The 24,630-nt window shown below is 42.2% G+C and overlaps 1 protein-coding gene across 2 annotated transcripts in view; it reads left to right on the forward strand.

Moving 5' to 3' along the window:
• The window catches only part of hspbap1 (hspb associated protein 1), a 104,142-nt gene that overhangs the window by 4,395 nt on the left and 75,117 nt on the right, over positions 1–24,630 (forward strand). For both annotated transcript variants that reach the window (XM_060827808.1, XM_060827809.1), the window contains exon 2: positions 7,831–8,010. In XM_060827808.1, coding sequence (XP_060683791.1) covers positions 7,831–8,010 — 180 coding nt within the window. The remainder of the gene's footprint in view (positions 1–7,830; positions 8,011–24,630) is intronic.

A 24,630-nucleotide genomic window follows, 5' to 3' on the forward strand; every position in this document is an offset into this window, starting at 1 on the left:
TCTCTCTCCACCCCCCCGTCCCCTCTCTCTCCACCCCCCCGTCCCCTCTCTCTCCACCCCCCCGTCCCCTCTCTCTCCACCCCCCCGTCCCCTCTCTCTCCACCCCCCCGTCCCCTCTCTCTCCACCCCCCCGTCCCCTCTCTCTCCACCCCCCCCCGTCCCCTCTCTCTCCACCCCCCCCGTCCCCTCTCTCTCCACCCCCCCCGTCCCCTCTCTCTCCACACCCCTTCTCTCCCCCCCCACCCCCCTCCTCCCCCCACCCCCGCGCCCCCCGCACCCCCCCCCCCGCACCCCCCCTCCCGCACCCCCCCTTACCGTCACCCTCGTTGAGTCATTCCCAGCCTCACCCTTTCTGTGTATTATGACTCACTGGGGTAATGCACTCTAAACAGCCCTGCTGTTCACTTTCAGATGCTGCCTGGCTTACTGTGTTCTTCTAGCCTCCTGCCTGTCTACCTGCTATTTCCAGAACTTTTAGCAATATTAGTGTTTTTTTTCTAAAATGTGCACAATACCCCAATTTACTTGTTTTTCAGACCAAGGTGTATAGAAAGCCTAAGCTGAGTTTTTTTTAAACTGCACAAGCATTATGTATTACAAGTCATTAGACTGTAGCTACAAGTAAACAGATGAAAGATGCTGATATGTAACACTGTCAATTAAACTTCTAATTCCTTTATAATCTCCTTGTAATACCCTTAAACACAAATACACACAAACAAGTAGGGAATAGATTATTTGCAGGGGTAGGAAATTCTAAAAGATAGTTCCTGGTTCCAGTGTCGAGATTGTCCTCCTTTGGCTGACCAGGGATCTATTCAGATACCTTTCTCTGGAACCAAACAGAATTGTTGCAATCAAAAAGCAAAATCAGTAACTGGTCATGAGTTCACAGACCAATCAACTCCTTGTTGCCAACCAGCTGCATCTGAATATAGAATCCCTCAGCTCCTCTTCATCTGCAACTCTAATCACTGATTGTTCAAGCAGCCATTTACATTATGCCTGTAGTGGGAATTTGAGTTACTTACTGTTCAAAACATGTAACACCCATTCAAATCACTTATTTTTAAAGCAGTTCTTTCTCATTTCAGTCAAGTTTTTTAAAACTACAGAAGTGAAATGATAGTCCTTACATGATACAGTATCACTGTCACTGAGTCAGTCTCACTCTCTGTGTCAGTGTCACACAGAATCAATGTCACAGTCACCCTCACTGAGTCAGTGTTGCAGTCACCATCTTGTACAGTGTCTGTGTCAAATTTTTGTCGAGTGAGAATCGAGCAATGCAATTTAGTACAGGAGCAGACTGCAAAACAAAACTGTTAGTGGTTTGAGAATGAAAATTGAGGGTTTGAAAGTTCATTTATCAGGATATATAGGCCAGTATGGGTCACTGAGATCAGTGCTGAAAATGTGTTGCTGGAAAAGCGCAGCAGGTCAGGCAGCATCCAAGGAGCAGGAGAATTGACGTTTCGGGCATGAGAGCCCGAAATGTTGATTCTCCTGCTCCTTGGATGCTGCCTGACCTGCGCTTTTCCAGCAACACATTTTCAGCTCTGATCTCCAGCACCTGCAGTCCTCACTTTCTCCACTGAGATCAGTGGTAAACAATGAGTGTGATTTAAGGCTTTATGATCTTTGACCATTTTAATGTAAATGCCATTGAATAAAGAGTAGAACAGTACAGCACAGAAACAGGCCCTTCAACCCACAGTGTCTATGCTTACCATGATACCATCTTATCCCATTCTCAAAATTCGCTATCCCACCTCTTCCATCTTCCTCAATGTATCACTTTATAAAGAACAAAGAAAATTTACACTCCAGGAACAGGCCCTTCGTCCCTCCAAGCCTGATCAAAATGTAATGTCTAAACTTGTTGGTCAATTCCTAAGCATCTGTATCCCTCTAATCCCCACCTACTCGTGCATTTATTCAGATGCATCTTAAATGAATCTACCGTGCCTGCCTCTATCACCTCTGCTGGCAATATGTTCCAAATGCCCACCACCCTCTGTGTGAAGTTATATGTCTGTTAAACTTTCTCCTGAAATTGCGGACATTTTGGATTTGCCTGTTGTACTTGCATCTCTTTCGATATAGAGTCATAGAAATGTGCAGCACAGAAACAGACCCTTTGGTCCAACTTGTCCATGCCAACTAGATATCATAAATTAATCTAGTCCCATTTGCCAACATTTTTCCCATGTTCATCTAAATGCTTCCTTTTCATATACCAATCCAGATGCATTTTAAATATTATGATCGTAGCAGCCTGCGCCATCTCTAGCAGCTCATTCCATAAACGCAGAATCCTCTGCGTGAAAAAGTTGCCCCTTGGGTCCCTTTTAAATCTTCCCCCTCTCATCTTAAACCCATGACCTCTCGTTTTGGACTTCCCTATTCTGGGGAAAAAGACTTTGTTCATCCTATCCCTGCCCCTCATGATTTATAAACCTCTATAAGGTCACCCCTCAGCCTCCGATGCTCCAGGGAAAACAGCCTCAGCTTATTCAGCCCCTCCCTACAGCTCAAACCCTCCAACCTTGGCAACATCCTTGTAAATCTTTTCTGCACCCTTTCAAGTTTCACAACATCTTTCCCATAGGGAGGCCAGAATTGAGCACAGTATTCCAAAAGTGGCCTAATCCAAGTCCCGAACAGCCGCAATTCTTAGATTCAACGCACTGACCAATAAAGGCTGCCTTCACTACCCTGTCTACCTGAGGCTCCACTTTCAAGGACCTATGAACCTGCACTCCAAGGTTCAGCAACACTCCCCAGGACCTGCCCATAAAGTGTATAAGTCCTGCTCTGATTTGCTGTACCTTAATGTCGCACCTTACATTTACCTAAATTAAATTCAATCTGCCACTCCTCGGCCCATCTAATCAACACCCCGTTGTACTCAGGTAACGCTCATCACTCTCCACTATATTATGAAGTTTGGTGTAATCTGCATATTTACTAACCATACTTCCTATAATCATATCCAAATCCTTGATATAAATGACAAAAAGCACGGATCCAGCACCAATCTTTGCAGCACACTGCTGGTCACGGGCCTTCAGTCCGAAAAGCAACTCTCCTCCACCACCCTCTGTCTTCAGCATTCGAGCCAGTTGTGTGTCCAATGGCTAGTTCGCGCTGTATTCCATGTGACCTAACCTTGTTAACCAGTATACCATGCGGAACCTTGTTGAATGCCTTACTGAAGTTCACATATACAACGTCCACCGTTATGCCTGAGAAGAGTGATGATTCCTACATTTGACTTCTGAGATTACTCCTTCTATCCTATTTATTCAAATCTATAGCATTCCTTTAGTGTGGAAGGAGGTCATTTGGCCCATTGAGTTTCACTGACAATCAGAACCGCATTCATAGAGCCATAGAGATGTACAGCATGGAAACGGACCTTTCGGTCCAACTTATCTATGCCGACCAGATATCCCAACCTGATCTAGTCCCACCTGCCGGCACCTGGCCCATATCCCTTGAAATGCCTCCTATTGATATACCCATTCAGATGCCTTTCAAATGTTGCAATTGTACCAGCCTCCACCACTTCCTCTGGCAGCTCGTTCCATACACGTACCACCCTCTGTGTGAAAAGGTTGCCCCTTAGGTCTCTCTTATATCTTCTCTCACCTTCAACCTATGCCCTGTTGTTCTGGACTCCCCCACCCCAGGGAAAAGACTTTGTCTATTTACCCTCTCTATGCCCCTCATGATTTTATAAACCTCTATAAGGTCACCTCTCAGTCTCTAATGCTCCAGGGAAAACAGCCATAGCCTGTTCAGCCGCTCCCGATAGCTCAAATCCTCCAACCCTGGCAACATCCTTGTAAATCTTTTCTGAACCCTTTCAAGTTTCACAACATCTTTCCGAAAGGAAGACCAGAATTGCACGCAATATTCGAACAGTGGTCGAACCAATGCCCTGTACAGCTGCATCATGACTTCCCAACTCCTGTACTCAATACTCTGACCCATTCCACCCAGACCCAGCTCCCAACTCCATCACCTTGTACTTAGCATGGTTACTGGATTTTATTTTTAGCCTTTGTTTCACATTTTGAGTATTTGGAATCTTATTCCGTTGGTTTAAATTAAGTTCTGTTGTTTCTACTTTTCACCCAGCCCTCTGTTCCTGCTGCTATATTTTCTGAACTGTCTGTGAGACAATCTCGTTGGCAGGTTCCCTCTGTCGCACCTAATCAGGCACCTTTCAAAAATTCACTTGCAAATGTACATTGTATTTCCTCAGTCATTAGTCTCTGTTAGCTAAGAATTGTCAGTACATTCTGCCTTTTGAAAATCATGTTGGTTACTCTTAATTAGCCTATGCCATTCAAAATGAGTATTCATTGTCTGTTGTGATACGGCCTGAAGGTGGTTTGCTCACAGCCAGCTTTAGCTTGCTTGTTTTACATGGCTTATTCATTCTTCTCTTCTGGAACAAAGGAATTCTGTAGGCAGTTGTCCAGCTTTTCAGGGTAACTGAATAGGAATGTCATGCAGCTGAGGATTTGGAAGAAAACTGATTGGAGGGATTTATGTAAATAGTTACGGGAGAAGTTAATGCACAACTGGGTGACAACACTGAAGGTTTTGGAAAGGATAGAAAAAGTTGGGTGGAACTGTAGTTTTTTAAATTCATTTATGGGATTTGAGCATTGCTAGCAATGCCAATGTTTATTGCCCATTCCAACAAGTGATTATTTTGCTCAGAACATCTGGAGGGCATTTAAGGGTCAGCAACATTGTTGTGGTTCAGGAGACACGTTGCTCCCCTTCTCTAAAATCATAGGTGAACTCAATCCCATTTTGCAACAATTAGTAACAGCAATTTATTCCAGATTTTATTTAATTAATTGAATTGAAATTTCCCAACTGTTGTACTGAGATTTGAACTTGTGCCTCTCGATCATTGGTCCAGGAATCTGCATTGCAAACCTAAACTCATTTGTTTCAAACCACCAAGATGACTCAAAAGGAATGAAACCAGACAGACCACCTCGCATTGACCTGGGTACTGGAAATGACAACAGCAAACTCAGCCCTGGCAACACTGCAAAGTCTTGTTGATGAATAACTGGGGATTAGTACCAAATTAGGAGAGCCATGTTACAAACTAATCAAGAAACAGCTCAGCATAATCACTTACCATGGAATCATACTATGCATATAACATTTGAGACAATACAGTCACCATCCTAGATCTGTTCTGCTGGTGTAAAAAAATGAGGTCTGCAGATGCTGGAGATCACTGCTGAAAATGTGTTGCTGGTTAACCGCAGGAAATGTAAAACTTGCGCCCACACCTCCTCCCTCACTTCCCTCCAAGGCCCCAAGGGATCCTTCCATATCCGCCACAAGTTCACTTGTACCTCCACACACATCATCTATTGCATCCGCTGCACCCGATGTGGTTCTATAGTGGGGAGACGGGCCGCTTACTTGCGGAATGCTTCAGAGAACACCTCTGGGACGCCCGGACCAACCAACCCAACCACCCCGTGGCTCAACACTTTAACTCTCCCTCCCACTCCACCGAGGACATGCAGGTCCTTGGATTCCTCCACCAGCAGAACATCATAACACGACGGCTGGAGGAGGAGCGCCTCATCTTCCGCCTGGGAACCCTCCAACTACAAGGAATAAACTCAGATTTCTCCAGTTTCCTCATTTCCCCTCCCCCTACCTTGTCTCAGTTGGTTCCCTCAACTCAGCACTGCCCTCCTAACCTGCAATCTTCTTCCTGACCTCTCCGCCCCCACCCCACTCTGGCCTATCACCCTCACCTTGACCTCCTTCCACCTATCACATCTCCATCGTCCCTCCCCCAAGTCCCTCCTCCCTACCTTTTATCTTAGCCTGCCTGGCACACTCTCCCCATTCCTGATGAAGGGCTCTGGCCCAAAATGTCGAATTTCCTGTTCCTTGGATGCTGCCTGACCTGCTGTGCTTTAACCAGCAACACATTTTCAGCTGTGACAAGATAGCAGAGGTGGAACTATCATGGTACGTCGAAGGGTTTTGCCTTGGGAGTCCTTGATGTTGACTGTGGATGTTGTGAAGTCTCTTGGCTTCTGATTTTCATGTACAGCTCACCTCTTGACTGATGAAACATGTCTCCTCCTTATTGAATTCCACTTAGAAGAAGAACTGAGGGTGTCAAGAGCACAAAAAGTACTCTGGGTGAGCATTTCAGTATCCATCAGGAAGTGTGTTCTGGCAGCACCGGAAAGTACATCACTACTAGACTCGGCTTGCAGCAGCTAGTGAGGGAGACAAGGGAAAAACATTCTTGACCTCATGCTTAACAATCTATCTGCCAGATGCATTTGGCTGTGACAGTATTGGCAAGAGAGACCACTGTGCAGTGTTTTTGGAGATGAGGTTCTGTTTTCACATTAAGGTTATCATAGCCTGCATGAGTGGCACTACCTCAATGCTAAATTGTTAAGATCATAAACAGACACAGGAGTAAGCTGTTTAGCTCATTGAGTCTGTTCTGCCATTTCAATAGGATCATCGATGATTCTCATGCTCACCTTCCTTCCCTTTCCCTGTAATCCTTGATTCTGATCAAAAATCTATCTACCTCCACCTCAGACATTCACAATGCCCTCCCTCCCACCCAACACAGGCAGACGCACACGCACACGCACACCCCTTTCAATAACAAGGAGTTCTGAAGATACTTGACCCACAGTGAAGAAATACCTCCCCATCTCAAATCTTAAATTGGCACCCCTTTATTCTGAGACATGCCCTCTGGTCCTAGCCTCTTCCATGAGGGGAAGCATTTAGCTTTTCCACTGTTAAACCTCTTAAGAATTCTGTATGTTTCAATGCGATTAGCTCTCATTCCTCTAAATCCCAATGAGTAGAGTCCCAACCTGTTTGGCCTGATTTTGAATAGATCTAGTAACTCAAGGCTGGGCATACATGAGGTGCTGAGGGCCATCAGCTGTAGCAGAAGCATACTCAAGCACAATCTGGATCCTCACGTCAATGACTCGACCATTACATCAAGCCAGGAATCCAGCCCTGGATCACTGAAGAGCGCAGGAGCAACACTAGGCATATTGCAAAAACAACCAAATGAAGCTCCAACATAGGGCTACTTGTGTTTGACACAGCAAAAGGTAGACAGAGTAATCCATTTCAAAACCAACAGATCAAAGTTACTAAGTGCTGCAATCCTGTCACATCCAGCTATGAATGGTGGTGGACAATTAAACAGCTCAGTGGAGGAGGAATTGTCATGAAAGACAGGAGGGTGTGGGGACTTGCTGAAGCTGATGCTTGGTTCACACATCAGAGTATCTCACTCGTGGTAGTTTGCACTGACTGGTGTGATAACACTTGGAGGGAGGAAACTGTGTTGATTCTACTAAATAACAACAGCTTTAATTTTATATCTACCATTTAATATAGTAAACATCCTAAACTGCTTCAGTGAAATGGTATTCAACAAAACTTGAATTGAACCACATGATAGACATTAGATGGATGGACAAAAATGCAAGCTTTTGGGAACAAATTAGACGAGGTTGAATAAGTGGGGAACTGCAGGGAATGAATTCCAGAGCTTAGGCTAAGGCAGTTAAAATCAGATTCCACCCTTGGTGGAGTGATTGTATTTGAAGGGTGCCAGAATTTAAGGAGTACAGGTAACATGAAGTGTTGTGATAAATACAATAACATTTTGCAAGGGAAGGAAAGATCTTCATTAAGGTGCTTTTTATAAGTTGTGCTGGTCTGATCAAATCTGAAGCTGCAATCGGCCTTTCGTATGCATTCTTCTTCCTGCAGATAGTAAGCCATTTAACCCTGAGGAGGTTAGGGTTATCGTAACATCATTGCAGCAGCCTGCAGTATTTCTTAATATGGTTTCTGACTGGCCAGCACTGAAGTGGAATGTCGAGCATCTTTCACGTCTCCTTAATGGAAAGCCATTAAAGTTTAGGATTGGAGAAAGGAAGGTGACTAAAGGTAAGTGTTTGGTAATGCACCATTTCATTTATTTATGACATACTGAGAAAAAACAAAATAAGATGAATATAAGTATTTAATGTTGGCTTTCTCTCAAGTTTTTGATTGTCCAAATTTATCAAACACATTACTAATATACTAAATGTTCCAATTTAAGTTTAAGTACACAATGTGGGATGTGTCTTATGTTTCGTATGTGGCTTCGTAGTTGCTGTCTTCCCGACTACTGTGTTGACATCTGTCTCATAACCTTTCTCTTCATTGAAACACAACTTTTCTTGCATTTCTTGGAAGCTGCAATATACTGATACTCTTGTCATCCAGCTACCCTGCTACTTGCCATGTTGGAATCAAATCTCCTACCTTTTAGGACATCAAGACTGAAACTCCTTGTCTCCCTCAGTCTTCCACTGCACTCAGTTGTGAGGCGTATATCAATCCTGGTTTTTTTTTTGAAGAGAGATTTTGAGCTATAGTTGCTTTTCTGCAACTTTGTTTTTACATATGAGAATTCCATTGGCTATGGCAGAGGGAGGTCATAAAATCTGATAGGGTATAGGAAAAGTGGCAGGTTGAAATGGGTTAGCATGTCACTGTGCAACAGAGCAATGTTATGCTGAGCTCAACGAAGAGTGATACCTTGAACGAGAGTGAGTTTGGGCAATAATTCTCTCGGTGAAGTTGTCGATTTGATTTTTAAAGTGATAGCAAGAGATATTGTGCAAATCTAAGGAGGTAGAAGAATGTAGTCGTGACCATATCCAAACCAGAAATGGGTAAGAAGCTCACCTCACAGACACACAGAACATGGAGGTCATGAACTATCAAACTCAGCTTGAGTGCACTGTTGATACCATCAAAGACAGAGATTAGTGACACACAGGAGGGCCAAATAGTTGAAAAGAAGCTCAGCGGTTAGCACTACTGCCTCATAGCGCCAGGGACCTGCCTCGGGCGACTGTCTGTGTGGAGTTTGCACGATCTCCCGGTGTCTGCATGGATTTCCTCTCACAAAGATGTGCAGATCAGGTGAATTGGTCGCACTAAATTGTTCATAGTGTTAGATGCAGTAGTCAGAGAGGAATGGATCTGGGTGGGTTACTCTTCGGAGGGTCGGTGTGGACTTGTTGGGCTAAAGGGCCAGTTTCCACACTGAAGGGAATCTACGGTGGCACAGTGGTTAGCACTGCTGCCTCATAGGGCCTGTAGACCCGGGTTCAGTTCCCGACTCAGGCGACTGACTGTGTGGAGTTTGCACGTTCTCCCCGTGTCTGCGTGGGTTTCCTCCGGGTGCTCCAGTTTCTTCCCACAGTCCAAAGATGTGCGGGTCAGGTGAATTGGCCAAGCTAAATTGCCCGTAGTGTTAGGTAAGGGGTAAATGTAGGGGTATGGGTGGGTTGCGCTTCGGCGGGTCGGTGTGGACTTGTTGGGCCGAAGGGCCTGTTTCCACACTGTAAGTCTAATCTAATCTAATCTAATATTATTCTTTTAAGTTTTCCAATTGAGTTAAAGCTATTACAAATTCTTCCTGTTTAGTTTTTAACTAGGGTAAAAATAGAATCTGTTTTGCTTAAAGCCAAGTAATGTGACTAATTGAATTACATCTGGATTGCAGCACCTTACGCTTATCTTTAAATAAGATGAAAATTAGGGTCTAGACTGTCTACTTGATATTTGTAAGAAGTTTGGTCTGGTCGATAACACAATCCTGAAACTTTTAAAAAGACGTTGCCAATTTTCCATTTCTTTAGCTTCTATTCTTTTCAATCTTCTGGATATTTTCACTCTGGCCTTTGAAATCTCAATTGGGTTTCTCATTGCCCTGCACCAAATTATGATGAAAAAGACGGAACAACTGAGCTGCTTAAGTGAGATGTGTTGGCTCATGTTTAGTGGACCTCAATTTTATAACAAATATTATTTAAGTTTATTTATTCATTATATGGGTGTTGGCTTGCTAAACCAGTAACCTGCTCTTGGGAAGTTGGTGGTGCACTGCCTTCTTGAACTTCTGCTCCTCGGAGGCAGTAATGTGGTTTTGACCCAGATATGTTTGAATGGCAGGGATAAATATCCAAGTCAAGGTGGTATATGACTTGGAGGTGGTGATATTCCCACGCTCCTGCTACTCTTATCCTCTTGACAATTTGTTTGGGAATGTTATTAAAAATATGTAGTGCATTCTGTTGATGTTGCATTCTGCTATCAAGATGCACCGATGATGACAGGTGCCAACGCTTCATGTTGTGTTGGGGGCTAATGCTTCATGGTATTGAAGTGGAAAAGTGCTGGAGGGGTTATGAACATCCTCATAAGGCAATTGAGCAAAATAATAAAGGTAAAGAAAGACTGAGGTTTTCATAGCTTTACCAAAAATCATCTTTTAGTTTACAAATGTTGAGTTTGGCATTGACTTGAAATTGCTAGATTGAGTTGATTTCAAAGATGGTTAAAATGGTTGTGTTAGTACATATGTGTTAGGGCTTCAGATTGGTTCCACAGGTCGGCACAGCATCGAGTGCCGAAGGGCCTGTATTGCGCTATAATGTTTTCTGTTCTATATGTCTGAAACTGAGTGGTGACCTTGAAAATGGAAACTAAATTTATCCCTTGGTTGATTTTGTTTTTGGGTAAAAAATGAGGTCTGCAGATGCTGGAGATCACAGCTGAAAATGTGTTGCTGGTTAAAGCACAGCAGGTTAGGCAGCATCCAAGGAACAGGAAATTCGACGTTTCGGGCATAAGCCCTTCATCAGGAATCTGATTTTGTTTTTTGGCACCATGACTTTAATTCTTGTTTTACACAGGGCCCACTTAAAACTGTACTCTATGAATAAGCTGCTTCAGTAGTTTGTACCTTCATAACTTGACTCTTCCAGTCCACATCTAGTGAACTACATTCTACTTTCTATAAGCTTGCAGATGCCCAAATCTCTGTCATCCTCTTTTTAATTTTCACTGTGTTCCATTTCCCTGTGCTTCCTGACCTGTACTGGCACCTTGTCAAACAGTGTCTTGATTTTAAAATCTTAATTCTTGTTTTCAAATCCCTGGCCCTTCCCTAACTCTATTATGTACTCTAGCTCCTCCTTCTTTCTGTAATCTACTCTTATCCTACAGCCCTTTGAGATATCTCTAATTGGAATTAATGTCAATTGTTGGGGTAAGGAAACATTTTTCGCATGGCACCCTTTAACTAGTCGAATGCCAGGGAGGTTAGTGCTAGGGACACAATTATTTACAACATAGTAAAACTTGGATGCCCTCTGTGTATGCTCCTCCAGTCTTTCTCTCATTCAGTAATATTCGGTTCATCTATTCTTTCTGCCAAAGTGCATAATCTCATGTTTTGATTACATTATATTCGATCTGTCCTCGAGACTTGCCTTCCCATGTATGAGGGTGGTGTGTGTATAAAATGAGCTGCCAGAGGAAGTGATGGAGGCTGATACAATTATCACATTTGAAATGCATCTAGGTGGGTATATGAGTAGGACGGGTTGAGAGGGATATTGGCCAAATGCTGGAAAATGGAGCGAGATTAATTTAAGATATCTGGTCGGCATGGATGAGTTGGGTGAAATGATCTGTTTCTATGCTATGCATTTGTGTTGTCTGTAAATTTGGCTAGAGTACATTCACTTTTCACATACAAGTCTAAATGTGTTGTAAATAATTGTGTCCCCAGCTGTCATCCCTGTGGCACTCAACTAGTGACAGGTTGCCATCCTGAAAATGCTTCCCTATCCTAAATCTGTGCCTTTTATCAAGCACTTTCTGAAAATCCAAAGAGCTGACATCCACTGCATCCCTGTTATCCATCTTGCTTGTTTATTGCTCAAAGAATTCTAATAAGTTTGTCAGGTGTGATTTTCCCCTCAGAAACCCAAGCTGACTCTGCTTAATCATATCATGCATTGCCAAATGCCCTACCAATACATCTTTTATAGTAAACTCTACCATTTTCCCAGTAAAAGATATTAAGATACCTGGTTTCAGTGTCAGAGATGTGAAACGCGGAAACAGACCCTTCGGTCCAACCCGTCCACGCTGACCAGATGTCCCAACCCTATCTAGTCCCACCTGCCAGCACCAGGCCCATATCCCTCCAAACCCTTCCTATTCATATCCCCATCCAAATGCCTCTTAAATGTTGCAATTGTATCAGCCTCTGGCAGCTCATTCCACACATGTATCACCCTCTGTGTGAAAAAGTTGTCCCTTAAGTCTCTTTTATATCTTTCCCCTCTCGCCCTAAACCTATGCCCTCTAGTTCTGGACTCCCCAACTCCAGGGAAAAGACTGTGTCTATTTATCCTATCCATGTCCCCCAGGTCACTCCTCAGCCTCCGATGTTCTAGGGAAAACAGCCCCGCCTGTTCAGCCTCTCCTCAAATCCTCCAACCCTGGCAATATCCTTGTAAATCTTTTCCGAGCCCTTTCAAGTTTCACAATATCTTTCCGATAGGAAGGAGACCAGAATTGCATGCAGTATTTCAACAGTGGCCTAACCAATGTCCTGTACAGCCGCAACATGACCTCCCAACTGCTGTACTCCATACTCTGACCGATAAAGGAAAGCATACCAAATGCCGCCTTCACTATCCTATCTACCTGCAACTCCACTTTGAAGGAGTTATGAACCTGCACTCTAGCACCTTGCCACTAAGTGTAGGAGTTCTGCTAAGATTTGCTTTCCCAAAATGCAGCACCTCGCATTTATCCAAATTAAACTCCATCTGCCACTTCTCAGCCTATTGGCCCATCTGATTAAGATCCAGTTGTAATCTGAGGTAATCTTCTTCGCTGTCCACTACACCTCCAGTTTTGGTCATCTGCAAACTTACGAACTGTACCTCTTATGCTCGCATCCAAATCATTTGTATAAATGACGAAAAGTATTGAACCCAGCACCGATCCTTGTGGTATTCCACTGATCACATGCCTCCACTCTGAAAAACAACCCTCCACCACCACCCTGTCTTCTACCTTCAAGTAAAAAATGAGGTCTGCAGATGCTGGAGATCACAGCTGAAAATGTGTTGCTGGTCAAAGCACAGCAGGCCAGGCAGCATCTCAGGAATAGGGAATTCGACGTTTCGAGCATAAGCCCTTCATCAGGAATGCTTCTACCTTCAAGCCAGTTCTGTATCCACATGGCTAGTTCTCCCTGTATTCCGTGAGATCTAACCTTGCTCATGAGTCTCCCATGTCGAAAGCCTTACTGAAGTCCATACAGATCATGTCTACAGCTCTGCCTTCACCAGCCCGCTTTGTTACTTCCTCAAAAAACTCAATCAAGTTTGTTGGACATGACTTCCCACGCACAAAGCCATGTTGACTATCCCAAATCAGTCCTTGCCTTTCCAAATACATGTACATCCTGACCCTCAGGATTCCCTCCAACAACTTGCCCACCACCGAGGTCAGACTCACCGGTCTATATTTCCCTGGCTTGTCTTTACCACCCTTCTTAAACAGTGGCACCACGTTAGTCAACCTTCTGTCTCCCGGCACCTCACCCGTGACTATCGATGATACAAATATCTCAGCAAGGGGCTCAGCAATCACTTCTCTAGCTTCCCACAGAATTCTAGGGTACACCTGATCAGGTCCTGGGGATTTATCCACCTTTGTGCGTTTCAAGACATCCAGCACTTCCTCCTCTGTAATCTGGACATTTTTCAAGGTGTCACCATCTATTTCCCTACAGTCTATATCTTCCATATCCTTTTCCACAATAAATACTGATGCAGAATACTCATTTAGTGTCTCCCCCATTTTCTACTGCTCCATACAAAGGCCACCTTGCTGATCTTTGAGGGGCCCTATTCTCTCCCTAGTTACTCTTTTGTCCTTAATATATTTGTATAAACCCTTTGGATTCTCCTTAACTCTATTTGCCAAAGCTATCTCATGTCCTCTTTTTGCCCTCCTGATTTCCATCCTACTGCCTTTATACTCTTCTAAGGATTCACTCGATCTATCCTGTCTATACCTGCCATATGCTTCCTTCTTTTTCTTAACCAAACCCTCAATTTCTTTAGTCATCCAGCATTCCCTATATCTACCGGCCTTTCCGTTCACTCTAACTGGAATATACTTTCTCTGGATTGTCATTATCTCATTTCTGAAGGCTTCCCATTTACCTGCGAACATTTGCCCCAATCAACTTTTTAAAGTTCTTGCCTAATTTGTTGTTACTTTTTTTGTCTTCCTTTTTCAAATAAAAATGGTACATTAGCAGTTTTTCAGTCCTCTCAGACTTTTCCAGAATTTAAGGATTTCTTGAAGATTTCTATCAGTACATCCGTGTGTCACGTATCAACAGGGTGGTTAAAAGGGCATTTAGTATGCTTGCGTTCATGTGCAGTCCTTTGAGTATACGAGTGGGAAGTCATATTGAGATTTTACACGACTTTGGTGAGGCCTATTCTAGAGTACTATGTCCAGTCCTGGTTGCTCTGTTATAGGAAAGATATAGAGAGTACAGAAAACATTTACTAGGATGTGGCTCGGTGTACAAAGTTTGAGTTATAATGAATGGCTTGATAGGCTAGGATTTCTTTCACTGGAGGTTGAGGGATGACATTATCGACGTTATAAAATTGTAAGGTGTAACGGTAGGTATCTTTTCCCTAGGATGGGGTATTTCAAGACTAGGGGGCATATTTTTAAGGTGAGGGGAGGAAGATTTTAAAAAAGGCATTGTTTTTTACACAGAGGGTGGTTTGTGTGTGAATGATCTCCCTGAGGGGGTGGTGGATGCTGGCACAGTTACAACATTTAAAAGACACTTAAATAAGCATAAAAATAGGAAAGTTTGGAGGGATATGGAACAAAAATAGAAATTACTGAAAAAAAAAGTCTTGGCAGCAACTGTGGAGAGAAGTCAGTTAATGTTTTGGGTTGAGTGAACCTTCCTCAGAAGGGATATGGGCCAAAAGCAGGCAGGTGGGACTAGTCTAATTTAGGGTTCTGTTCGGCATGGACTGGTTGGACCGAAGGGTCAGTTTATATGCTGTATGTTCTATGTCTATAGCTACTTCCTTCAGTATTCTAAGATGCATCCAATCAAGGCCAGGGAAAGGATCATTCTTTAGCCCTACTAGTTTCCCTCATACTGTATCTCTCTGATAGTTATTGTAATTATTTCCTCTCTTCCTTTTGCCTCCTGATTGTTTTACAATTTTGGGATGTTGGTAATGTTTTATATTGTGAAGACTAATTTAAAAGCATTTATTCAGCCCCTATGCCATTTCCTGGTTTCTCATTATCATTTACCCTGATGTGTTCTTTAAGCAGCCTATTTGGCTTCTATCTTCCTTTAATTCTGTTCAAAGAAGCTTTTGCTCTCAGTTCTGATATTATTTGCAAATTTACCCACAAAGTTTATCATGTTCCATTTATTTGATCATCATTTGTTGGTTTTTAAAATTTTCCCAATAATCTGGTTTACTATTAATCTTTGCCACAATGTTTGTTTTTTTTCTTTCACTTTGATGCGATCCTCAACACCGTGGGCGGCACGGTGGCACAGTGGTTAGCACTGCTGCCTCACAGCGCCAGGGACCTGGGTTCAATTCCCGCCTCAGGCGACTGACTGTGTGGAGTTTGCACGTTCTCCCCGTGTCTGCGTGGGTTTCCTCCGGGTGCTCCGGTTTCCTCCCACAGTCCAAAGATGTGCGGGTCAGGTGAATTGGCCATGCTAAATTGCCCGTAGTGTTAGGTAAGGAGTATATGTAGGGGTATGGGTGGGGTTCGCTGCGGCGGGTCGGTGTGGACTTGTTGGGCCGAAGGGCCTGTTTCCACACTGTAAGTAATCTAATCTAATCTCTGGTTAATTTGCATATTGCCTTCCTAGAATTCTCCTTCCTTACTTGGATATAGCTTTCCTGTGAACTATGGCCTATTTTCTTAGTATGTCTGAAATTCTACCTGATTACAAGCTGTTGTTAAAATTAGTCTTTATTATTGTTTTTACATATTGTATTTTGTAACCAGTGCATTTGTTCATTTTCATGGTCGAAAGTGCTGTAATTTCACATTCTTTAATGCACAAGCAACATTATATTGGACAGACTTGCGAATAATAATGTTGCCACATCGCTGATGCTATCAGCATGATTGAATTCCTCTGCAAATTCCTTTGGAAGTCTGGACTACTTTCTACAATAGCATTTCTGCGACTATTTGTGACTTTTGGTCACTTGGAATATCAGTAAAACCGGTTGATGTTAAGCTGCTTATTTTGTCATTGCTCAAGAGCTCTAGCAGTAATGCTTGTAATCAGAGGGTTTTTGATTTTGCCTTAGCTTCAGAATGTCATTTTATCGGTTTTGTGAAATTAGTGAGCCCGAAGTCTGACTTGAAAGTGTAGAATGTGCGGAACAGTTTCATCTAGAGGCATTAATCCTGCATTGAAAATGTTCCTTTAATGCATTGCTGATTGAACACCTGATTTAAGAATGGAATTGAGAGTTAAAAAGTACGTATTGCTGGAAATAATTAAATGCCATGCAAGATCTATTTGTTGAAAATGCGATCACTATTTAATCTGTGCATTTGGTTTGGATGTTTCATTCCATTCTCTGTCCCCATCCCTGCCAGCCCTGCTGATCCTGGGATGGAGAGGGTATAGAAGAATGAGTTATAAAGACCGAATGAGAATCCAGAGTGGCAATTTCCACCTGCCTGACAGCTGCAAACTGGCTTCGGGACCTCATGGGTCTTATCTGCACGAAGCAGATAGATTTCTGTTTGCTGGAGCGGAGAGAAAGAGGAAATAAGTATTTTAAAAATGCAGTAGCCATTTAAAAACAAATGTTGTAACTGAGATTATAGTATATTGGGAGAATGTTCTAATGAAGATTTACTGCCATGTGTGTTGCTTCCCCAGTGCCTGGGCTAAATTGTGCATAAATGTAACCTGGGGTCATTCATGCTTCAGATTGGGTTAGAAGTATTTGGGAGATGGAGAATTGTAACTGGGCTATTTAGAGTTGACTCGTGTATGTGTACGCATTTGACTCTTGCTCCTCTCTGTTCTTGGCCTGATTGAGGGGAGGGGCACGTGTTGGTGGGTTGTGTGTGAGGACAAAGTAGGGAAAATGAGAATGCAGATTATGATTGTGTTCCTCAGATATTGTACTCTCACTTACCTTGTGAGCTTTTACTGGACAAAAGTGAGTGAGTACAATGATTGTGTCCTTTGGATTTTCAGAGGCTATACCATATCCTCGATACCGTGAATAATAAGTAATATTTAATCTAATAATAAGTGATAAAAGCCCTTCTAAACAGCTAAAATTGTCAATAGAGCTTTTTTGGATTTCTTAGGGTCATAGTGGACCATTTGGTCCATCATGCTGATTTGTATCATGACTGTCATCTCTTCCTGATAGTTGTAAGAATGATGTGTCGAATGTGTTTGGCTCAAACCACTGATTTGTTGATCTTCATTAGAGGAGTTGAAAATATGTTTGAATTAATGTTGAAAATAACTGTCCCCATGGTGCAGTAGGGAGTGCACTTTAAGATGTGAGCTGAGACAGGTTGTTAAGGCACATGAAGGAATGTTTAGCAATGCTTATAGTTAACTGAGAAGAGCTCACTGCTGACATGGGGTACCAAAAGTGCTAATGTATTCAGCACAATCTGATTTTCATGACTTTCAGACCAATGAACAGGTGCTTTGTTTTTATTTCGAAAGTGCTGGAGAAGCAATTGGAAATATAGAGCTGGATTATGGATAAAGGTTGATTTCATTGGATGAAGGATAAATATTAACATGCGCAACAAGGAAAATACCATCACATGATCTTTTATGCCCACTGGAGAGGGAAGACTGGTTGATGTGATGTCTCATTCAAAAGACAGCACTTTTGACAGTGCAATATCCCTCACTGCTGGCACATGAAGCACGCGAAGATTTTGTTCTTAGGCCTTTTGAGTGGGACCTGAATCTACAGGTTTCTGACTTGGAGAGCACATCAGACTGACCTACAGCTAACACCATATCTTGTGTTTGTTTTCCATTTCTGTCTGTCTGCGTTGCTGGTTGGCAATATGCATTGCCCATCCATAATTCTTCTGAAGGGCACCAAATGCTAGCCGGTCAGCGATGCCTACATGCCACAAATGATTGGAGCTGCCTGGGACAAGAGCAATTTTTAGCAAAAATCCTGGATGTGAAACAGTAGAATTAGTAAAATAACTGTTGGATTGCAGGAGGCAGTGGTGATAAGGATGGCAATGTGAGATTGTGGAGGGATTTGAAAACAATGAGGATTTTAAAATTGAAACATTGCCAGATGAGAAGAGCCAATATGGTTCAGTGATCTCCGGGGTTAGCGAGTTTTGAGAACCACATCGAGTTCGGCCCCATCTACCACCCCCTGAGAAAAGGAACAGGAAGTGGCTTCACCACAGGAAATGACATCACCAATCCAAAGAAACCCAGATATTTAAATAGAAAGCAGGAATTTTCAGCATTGCTTCACGAAGTCCACTGAAGATGTTACCTAGTACGGTAATGAAAAGTCTGGAAATGAACCTTCCAGCTCAGCGAGCAAACCTACATCCAAGATCTCAGGGATGATTGAAGATAAACTTAGGACGAGAAGAAATTCTTGCGTTTTTTTTTAGGAGAGAAAAGTTCCATGTCCTTCTCCTTTTAACTTTACTTGCTTTTTCTGTGATGAAGATAGATGCCTTCAGTCTGCACTTCCTCCTCGAGGTTTTCAGGTCAGACAGGTTAACAGGCAGTCTGCATATATTCCTCAGCAGCGAGATTGGCTTTAATGGAAGGTAGTACCTTTCCTTTGAGGAGGAAGAGAACTAAATCCTATAGACATGAAAGCTACACTATGGGGAATGGATTGGTTTACATTCCAACTTTGGAGAGATGTAGAACAAAGCAGCTTTTATTCCTCTATCTCCAGTGATTTTTTGGTTCAGTTTTGCTATTTTCTTTGTTAGCCTGATCCTTTGTGGATTGTTGCAGCTCTTTCCTGTTCCACTGACTGGCCATGTTATTTCACCTGCTGTGTACATCACTCCTTTTTTTTCAAGGATTAACATTCCTTCTGATTAAAGTTCAAGTGACTATTTTTGGCAGCCAAATTGTAAGCGGCAAATCTCCTGAACAAATGGCAAGTGATTTATCTTTTAATAATTTTTGCAGCACTATAGAATTTTGATTGTCTATGGTCAGCAGGGAAAGAGAGTTTATTGATGATATCTTTGCTCCAAAACACTCTTTTTAGAAGGAAATCAAGACATTTCCTAGATTGTTTTCTTCTCTCTATGAAGATTAATTTTAGCACTACTGATTACTCCTGCTGATTTAGCACTCCTGCTTGGCTGTTCTATGGTTTCAGTTAGAGGGGGCATCTGAGCATGTCAAATGGGGGACAGGGTGGATGAGGTAGATAGCTTGACTGTTTCAGATCAGTTTATACCTGGCACTCATCAGGGGCGAGACTACAGGTTGGGACCGGTAACTGGGACATCACACAGCATTAAGTATCTGTAATGCTGCTGTTAGAGTGGCCAATAAAGAGAGGAAGAGACTCCACCCAAGTTCTTCAGGTCTGTGCTAAAAATATTTTTCACCCTTGTTAGAGAAAAGTTCAAATATTGAGCTGAAGGGCTACTTTCTTCAATAAAAGTGAGCATAACTTTTGCATAAAATAGTGCCAATCCTTGCTCATCTATTTTAGAAAGTGGAAACCTCTGGCCTTTTTTTTTGATCTTGATGTTTTGTTGGGTACGTGTTCTGTATCCAGCAGAGTTGCCCTGGAGCATATATTTTAGTTCCCTGCTCAGACACCTTACGACGCACCTCTGAAGTTGGAGGAATCTGCATCGAGTCTTTCTAGCCCAGAGGTGGGGAATGCTGCTACTGTGCTGCACGTACCCTTCTGGAACTTTTGTTTGGCTGATTGCTTGCACTTGTTTTGAAATGGCTTTGGTCTCTCTCCTGGTTTATCCTTTCTCTGGAGAACTGTTTGGGGTCAGTATTTAATGTCTTCTCCCAAAGACCTAATTGAGTTGGAAATCTTTGTGTGAAAAGTCACGGTGTGGAGCTACGATTCTGAACCTGTTTGGATGTATTGCTGCATCAATTTACCGCTGCTCCCTTCTCTTGCATTGGTCAGTTGGTCATTAAACATGCCAATGCTTATCATGTCTTACTGTTCCATGGCCAGTTTGTGTATAAACAAAATCTGTTACCTGATTGGATGGCTCTTAACTGTCAGCCAAGTAGCATTCTTAAAAATAATGAACAAAAGTGTTGGAAGTAGATTTTAGTGGCACTATGGCTTTTCTCCTTTGTTGGCCTGTCGAACAGTTTTCAGTTTTTTGGAAATTCTGGAACATTCCTGTAGAATTGGCAACCCTGATGGGAACTTGCCATACTGTTTGTTGGACTGAAGAATAAACTTGGTTGAAGACTCGAGAATTGAGATGAATTGACAGTGCAGGATGCTCCAAGTTAGAAATGACTAGTAGGGCAGTTGAGGTGAACTGGAAAATTACAATTAGTGGATTTCTCTTGTGATTTTGAAAGCTGAAGGCTTTTTGGAGGAAGGATTGATTTGAGGGTGGTTAGGAATTGCTCAGTTATGAAATTTTGCAGTAACATTCTGTGCTCAACAACCTAAGTGAACTTTTCAACTTCGTGCAGCTATGTAAACACTGATGTTGTGTCCAAATGATTAATTCAGCAGCATTAGGAAAGTGATCAGGCCTATTCTGCAGTGAAATGAACTTGAACTTTTCCTGCCCCTCCCCTTCAGTTTAATTTCTGGTTCTCTCGGAATATTGGGCTCCACTTCCTGTGTGACCAGAGTCCATATTTGTCCATATTCTTTGACTGATAAATTGCATTAAAGAAGAAAAGAGACTTGGAATTTTTGTCTTTTTGATCCCAAGGTTTCAAAGCTTTTTACAGCCAATATTATTTATCATGTAATCACTGTGTTCATGTAGAAAATTAAACACTCAATTTGTGCGTAGCAAGATCCTACAAACAGCAATGACCAGATAATCAAAATCAGTAAAATATATTATGTTAACCTGGGAGAGCTCATTGTCTTCGGGATTTTGGTTTAATCAGTTAAATGGCAATTAGGGTGCAGCAGCTTCTCAGTACTACTCTGGAATGTCAGCCTAAATTTTAGGCTTGAGTCTCTGGAGTGGGACTTAAACCCACAACAGTCTGACTTTGAGGCGAGAGTGCTGCCAACTGAGTATTAATAGTTTTAACCGTGTTAATTTGCTATTCTGTAAGAAGCAGTCAGTGTGTGAATCATGCCCAAGCACATTTAATGGCTTTATTGAGGCGGATTTGTTTCTCCAAATCAAATTAGAAATTGTACACTGTGACCTTTTTCATGAAGTTAGTTACATCTCATCAGCAGTAGTCATTAGAACTTGGGTCATTTGTGATATTTTCATTAGCCTTTTATGCTAAATTCTGATGGAACTACTGACCCATTCAGTTTCACTTTTGGCTCAACTATCATTAAACCGTTGTCAAGGTTATGGGGTATGTTATGATACATATAGACCATGTAATCTAATTTAGTTCTGATTACTACATTTAAATTTTCTCACAGATTTTTAATTTTCTAAACAGTCTGGTGAAGCGGAGCAACTCAAGTAGTCAAGGTAATTTTCTCGAAGTGTTCAAGACTGAATTTTTAAAAAAAGTTCATGGGGTGGCACTCTCATTGGCAAGGTCAGCGTTTATGATCTATCCGTAACTGTCTTGGGATAGGCGGTGGTAAATTGCCAGTTCAAATGAAACTGAGTACAATATTAGGATATTTCAGAGGACCGAGTGGATCACATTGTTGAGGGATGTTTTTAAGAAAAAAACTATTTTACCGATGTGAGGATTGCTGGCAAGACCAGCATTTTGTTGCCAATCCCGAATTGCCATTGAGAAGGAGATGAGATGAGAAGTGGACAGAATTCCATAAAATGTCTGACGTCTGCATTGTAACTGGAAGACCGGCTTTGTGGAGTGAGATGGTGAGTTACTCACCTCAGAATTCCTAGCCACAGACCAACTTTTGTAGGCACAGTATTTACATGTCTGGTCCAATTCAGTTTCTATTTAATGGTAACCCTAAGAATGCTGATTGGAAGGGATTCAGAGATAGTGATGGTCTTGAATGTCAAGGCGCAATGATGGGATTCTCCAATTTGTTGGAGCTGATCATTGCCTGGCTGTTGTGTTACTTACTACTTGTCAGCCCAGCTCTGAGAGTTAACCAGGTCTTGTTGCATGGGCTTCCACATGTAAGGAGTTGTGAAATTTGCTGAAGATTTGCAATCATTAGAGAAAATCCCCTTTTAGCTTAGGCTGCAGAGAACATTATTGATGAAGCAGTGATGATGTTTAGGCGAAGCATACTACCCTGAGAAGCATCTCAGCGATGTCCTGGGGCTGAGATGATTGGCCTTCACCAAAACCATTTTCCTTTGTGCTAGGTATTACTCCAACTAATGTTCCTACTAATTCTCTTCTTCTGCGCAGACCTCCAAAGTCTGTGTGCAACAGGGACTTATAGAACCAGAAGTCAATGCTATGAATGGTGTTGGTAAAACATGGTATGCATGGACTCATAAATGTTGAACTAACCTTGTCCTTCAAGAAAATAATGAATTAGGGCGCACAGTTCAGTGCCATGGGAAAGTTTAGCCTTGGTATCAGTTAATATTCTGGAAAGAAAAGGATGATTTGTGTGATGCATTAATTGAAACAGGATTTGTAGGGAAGGTTTAATAAAAACACAATGACCCTTTAGGATAACCGTAGTTGATGAGGCGTACCTCCTTTAGCAAATGGCTATGGTCTGACTAATACAGAAAATGAAACAATATCTCAATGTAGTTTTGTTGCCGTTTGCTCTTCACATGCTATTCTGCCTGAATAGATAATGAAACTGCACAAAGCTGAAAAGTATGAGCTGGGAAGGAATAAGCTTAACTAATGTCTGTACATGTAGATAAATATCAGTTACTTCATCAATATCTTTATAGTATCCAAATTGTCTGACCCATTGAATGGGAAAGCTGGGCTGTAATTTTCTATGGGTTTAATAGAAATCTGGAACAGCACTTAATTAATTTTGGCAAATGGCTTTATTTCATGTGTTTTCTTGTGAATTTTGTGCTTATGAAGGCAAGGGATAATAATACAGAGGAAGTTAACCTTTAATATGTTGAGCACAGGTTAGATTAAGTTTAGCATCAGTCAGGCCAGAATATTCATTTTTCTTCAAAATGCAGAGATGGCATTACACTCTTCAGGAGCAGGTGGAACTTGAAACCAGGTGTCCTGGCTCAAAAGTAGGAAAATGATCACTCTGCCACAAGAACCAGCAGAATGTTAACATAGTACAGGGTTAACCTCAAACACATAAATTGGCTTTAAGGTAGGAAACAGAGGGTGGTGGCGGAAGGTATTTTTTGGACTGGAGGCATGTGACCAATGGTGTGCCGCAAAAATCTGTGCTGCATCCATTGCTTTTTGTCATTTATGTAAAACAAAATTGATGTGAATATAGAAGGAGTGATTGGTAAATTTGTAGATGGCACCAACATTGGTAATGTAGTCAGCAGTGACGGTGATTATCTCAAGAGTACAACTTAATCAGCTGGGCCACTGGGCTGAGGAGTGGCAGATTTAATTTAGCTAAATGTGTTTCATTTGGGGAGGCCAAATCAGGACAGGACTTCCCACACTTAATGTTAGGATCCTGGGGAGTGTTGTCGAGCAAAGAGACCTTGAAGTGCAGGTTCATAGTTCCTTGAAGATGGAGTGGTTGGGGTAGTGAAGAAGGCATTTGGTATACTTGTCTTTATTGGTCAGTCCATTAAGCATAAGAGTTGGGAAGTCATGTTGCAGCTGTAGAGGACGTTAGTTTGGCCACTTTTGAAGTCTGTGTTCATTTCTGGTCACCCTGCTATAGAAAAGATGTTATTAAACTTGAAAGGGTACAGAAAAGATTTTGAGAATGTTCCAGGGTTGAAGGGTTTGAACTATAGGGAGAGACTGAGACTATTTTGCCTGAGGGATGAAGTTACAGAAGTTTATAAAATTATGAGTGACATAGATAGGGTCAATAGCCAAGCTTTTTTCCCCCTAGGATAGGGAAGTCCAAAACTAGAGGATATTGGTTTAAGGTGAGAGGACCAAGATATAAAAGGAACGTAAGAGGCAACGTTTTCACAGAGAGGGTGGTGCATGAACGGAATGAGCTGCCAGAGGAAGTGGTGGAGGCTGATATAATTTCAACACTTGAAATGCAGTTGGATGGGTATTTGAATAGGAAGGGTTTGGGGGGATATGGGTCAAATGCTCATAAATGAGATTAAATGAATCTAGGATATCTCTTTGACATGGATGAGTTGGACTGAAGGATCTGTTTCTATGCTGTACATTTCTCAGACTCTATGGCATGTTCTCTGTTCCATAAGAGTGCCTGTAATGTTTTTTATTCTAAGCCATCCTGTGAACTCTCTGAATGATACTGGCAATTTTATACTCAGTACAGAATTAGAGATGGTTGTGCCTCGATGTTCAGTGGGGACGCCATTGAA

This window comes from Hemiscyllium ocellatum, chromosome 7, assembly GCF_020745735.1.
Source record: "Hemiscyllium ocellatum isolate sHemOce1 chromosome 7, sHemOce1.pat.X.cur, whole genome shotgun sequence".
NCBI lineage: Eukaryota > Metazoa > Chordata > Chondrichthyes > Orectolobiformes > Hemiscylliidae > Hemiscyllium > Hemiscyllium ocellatum.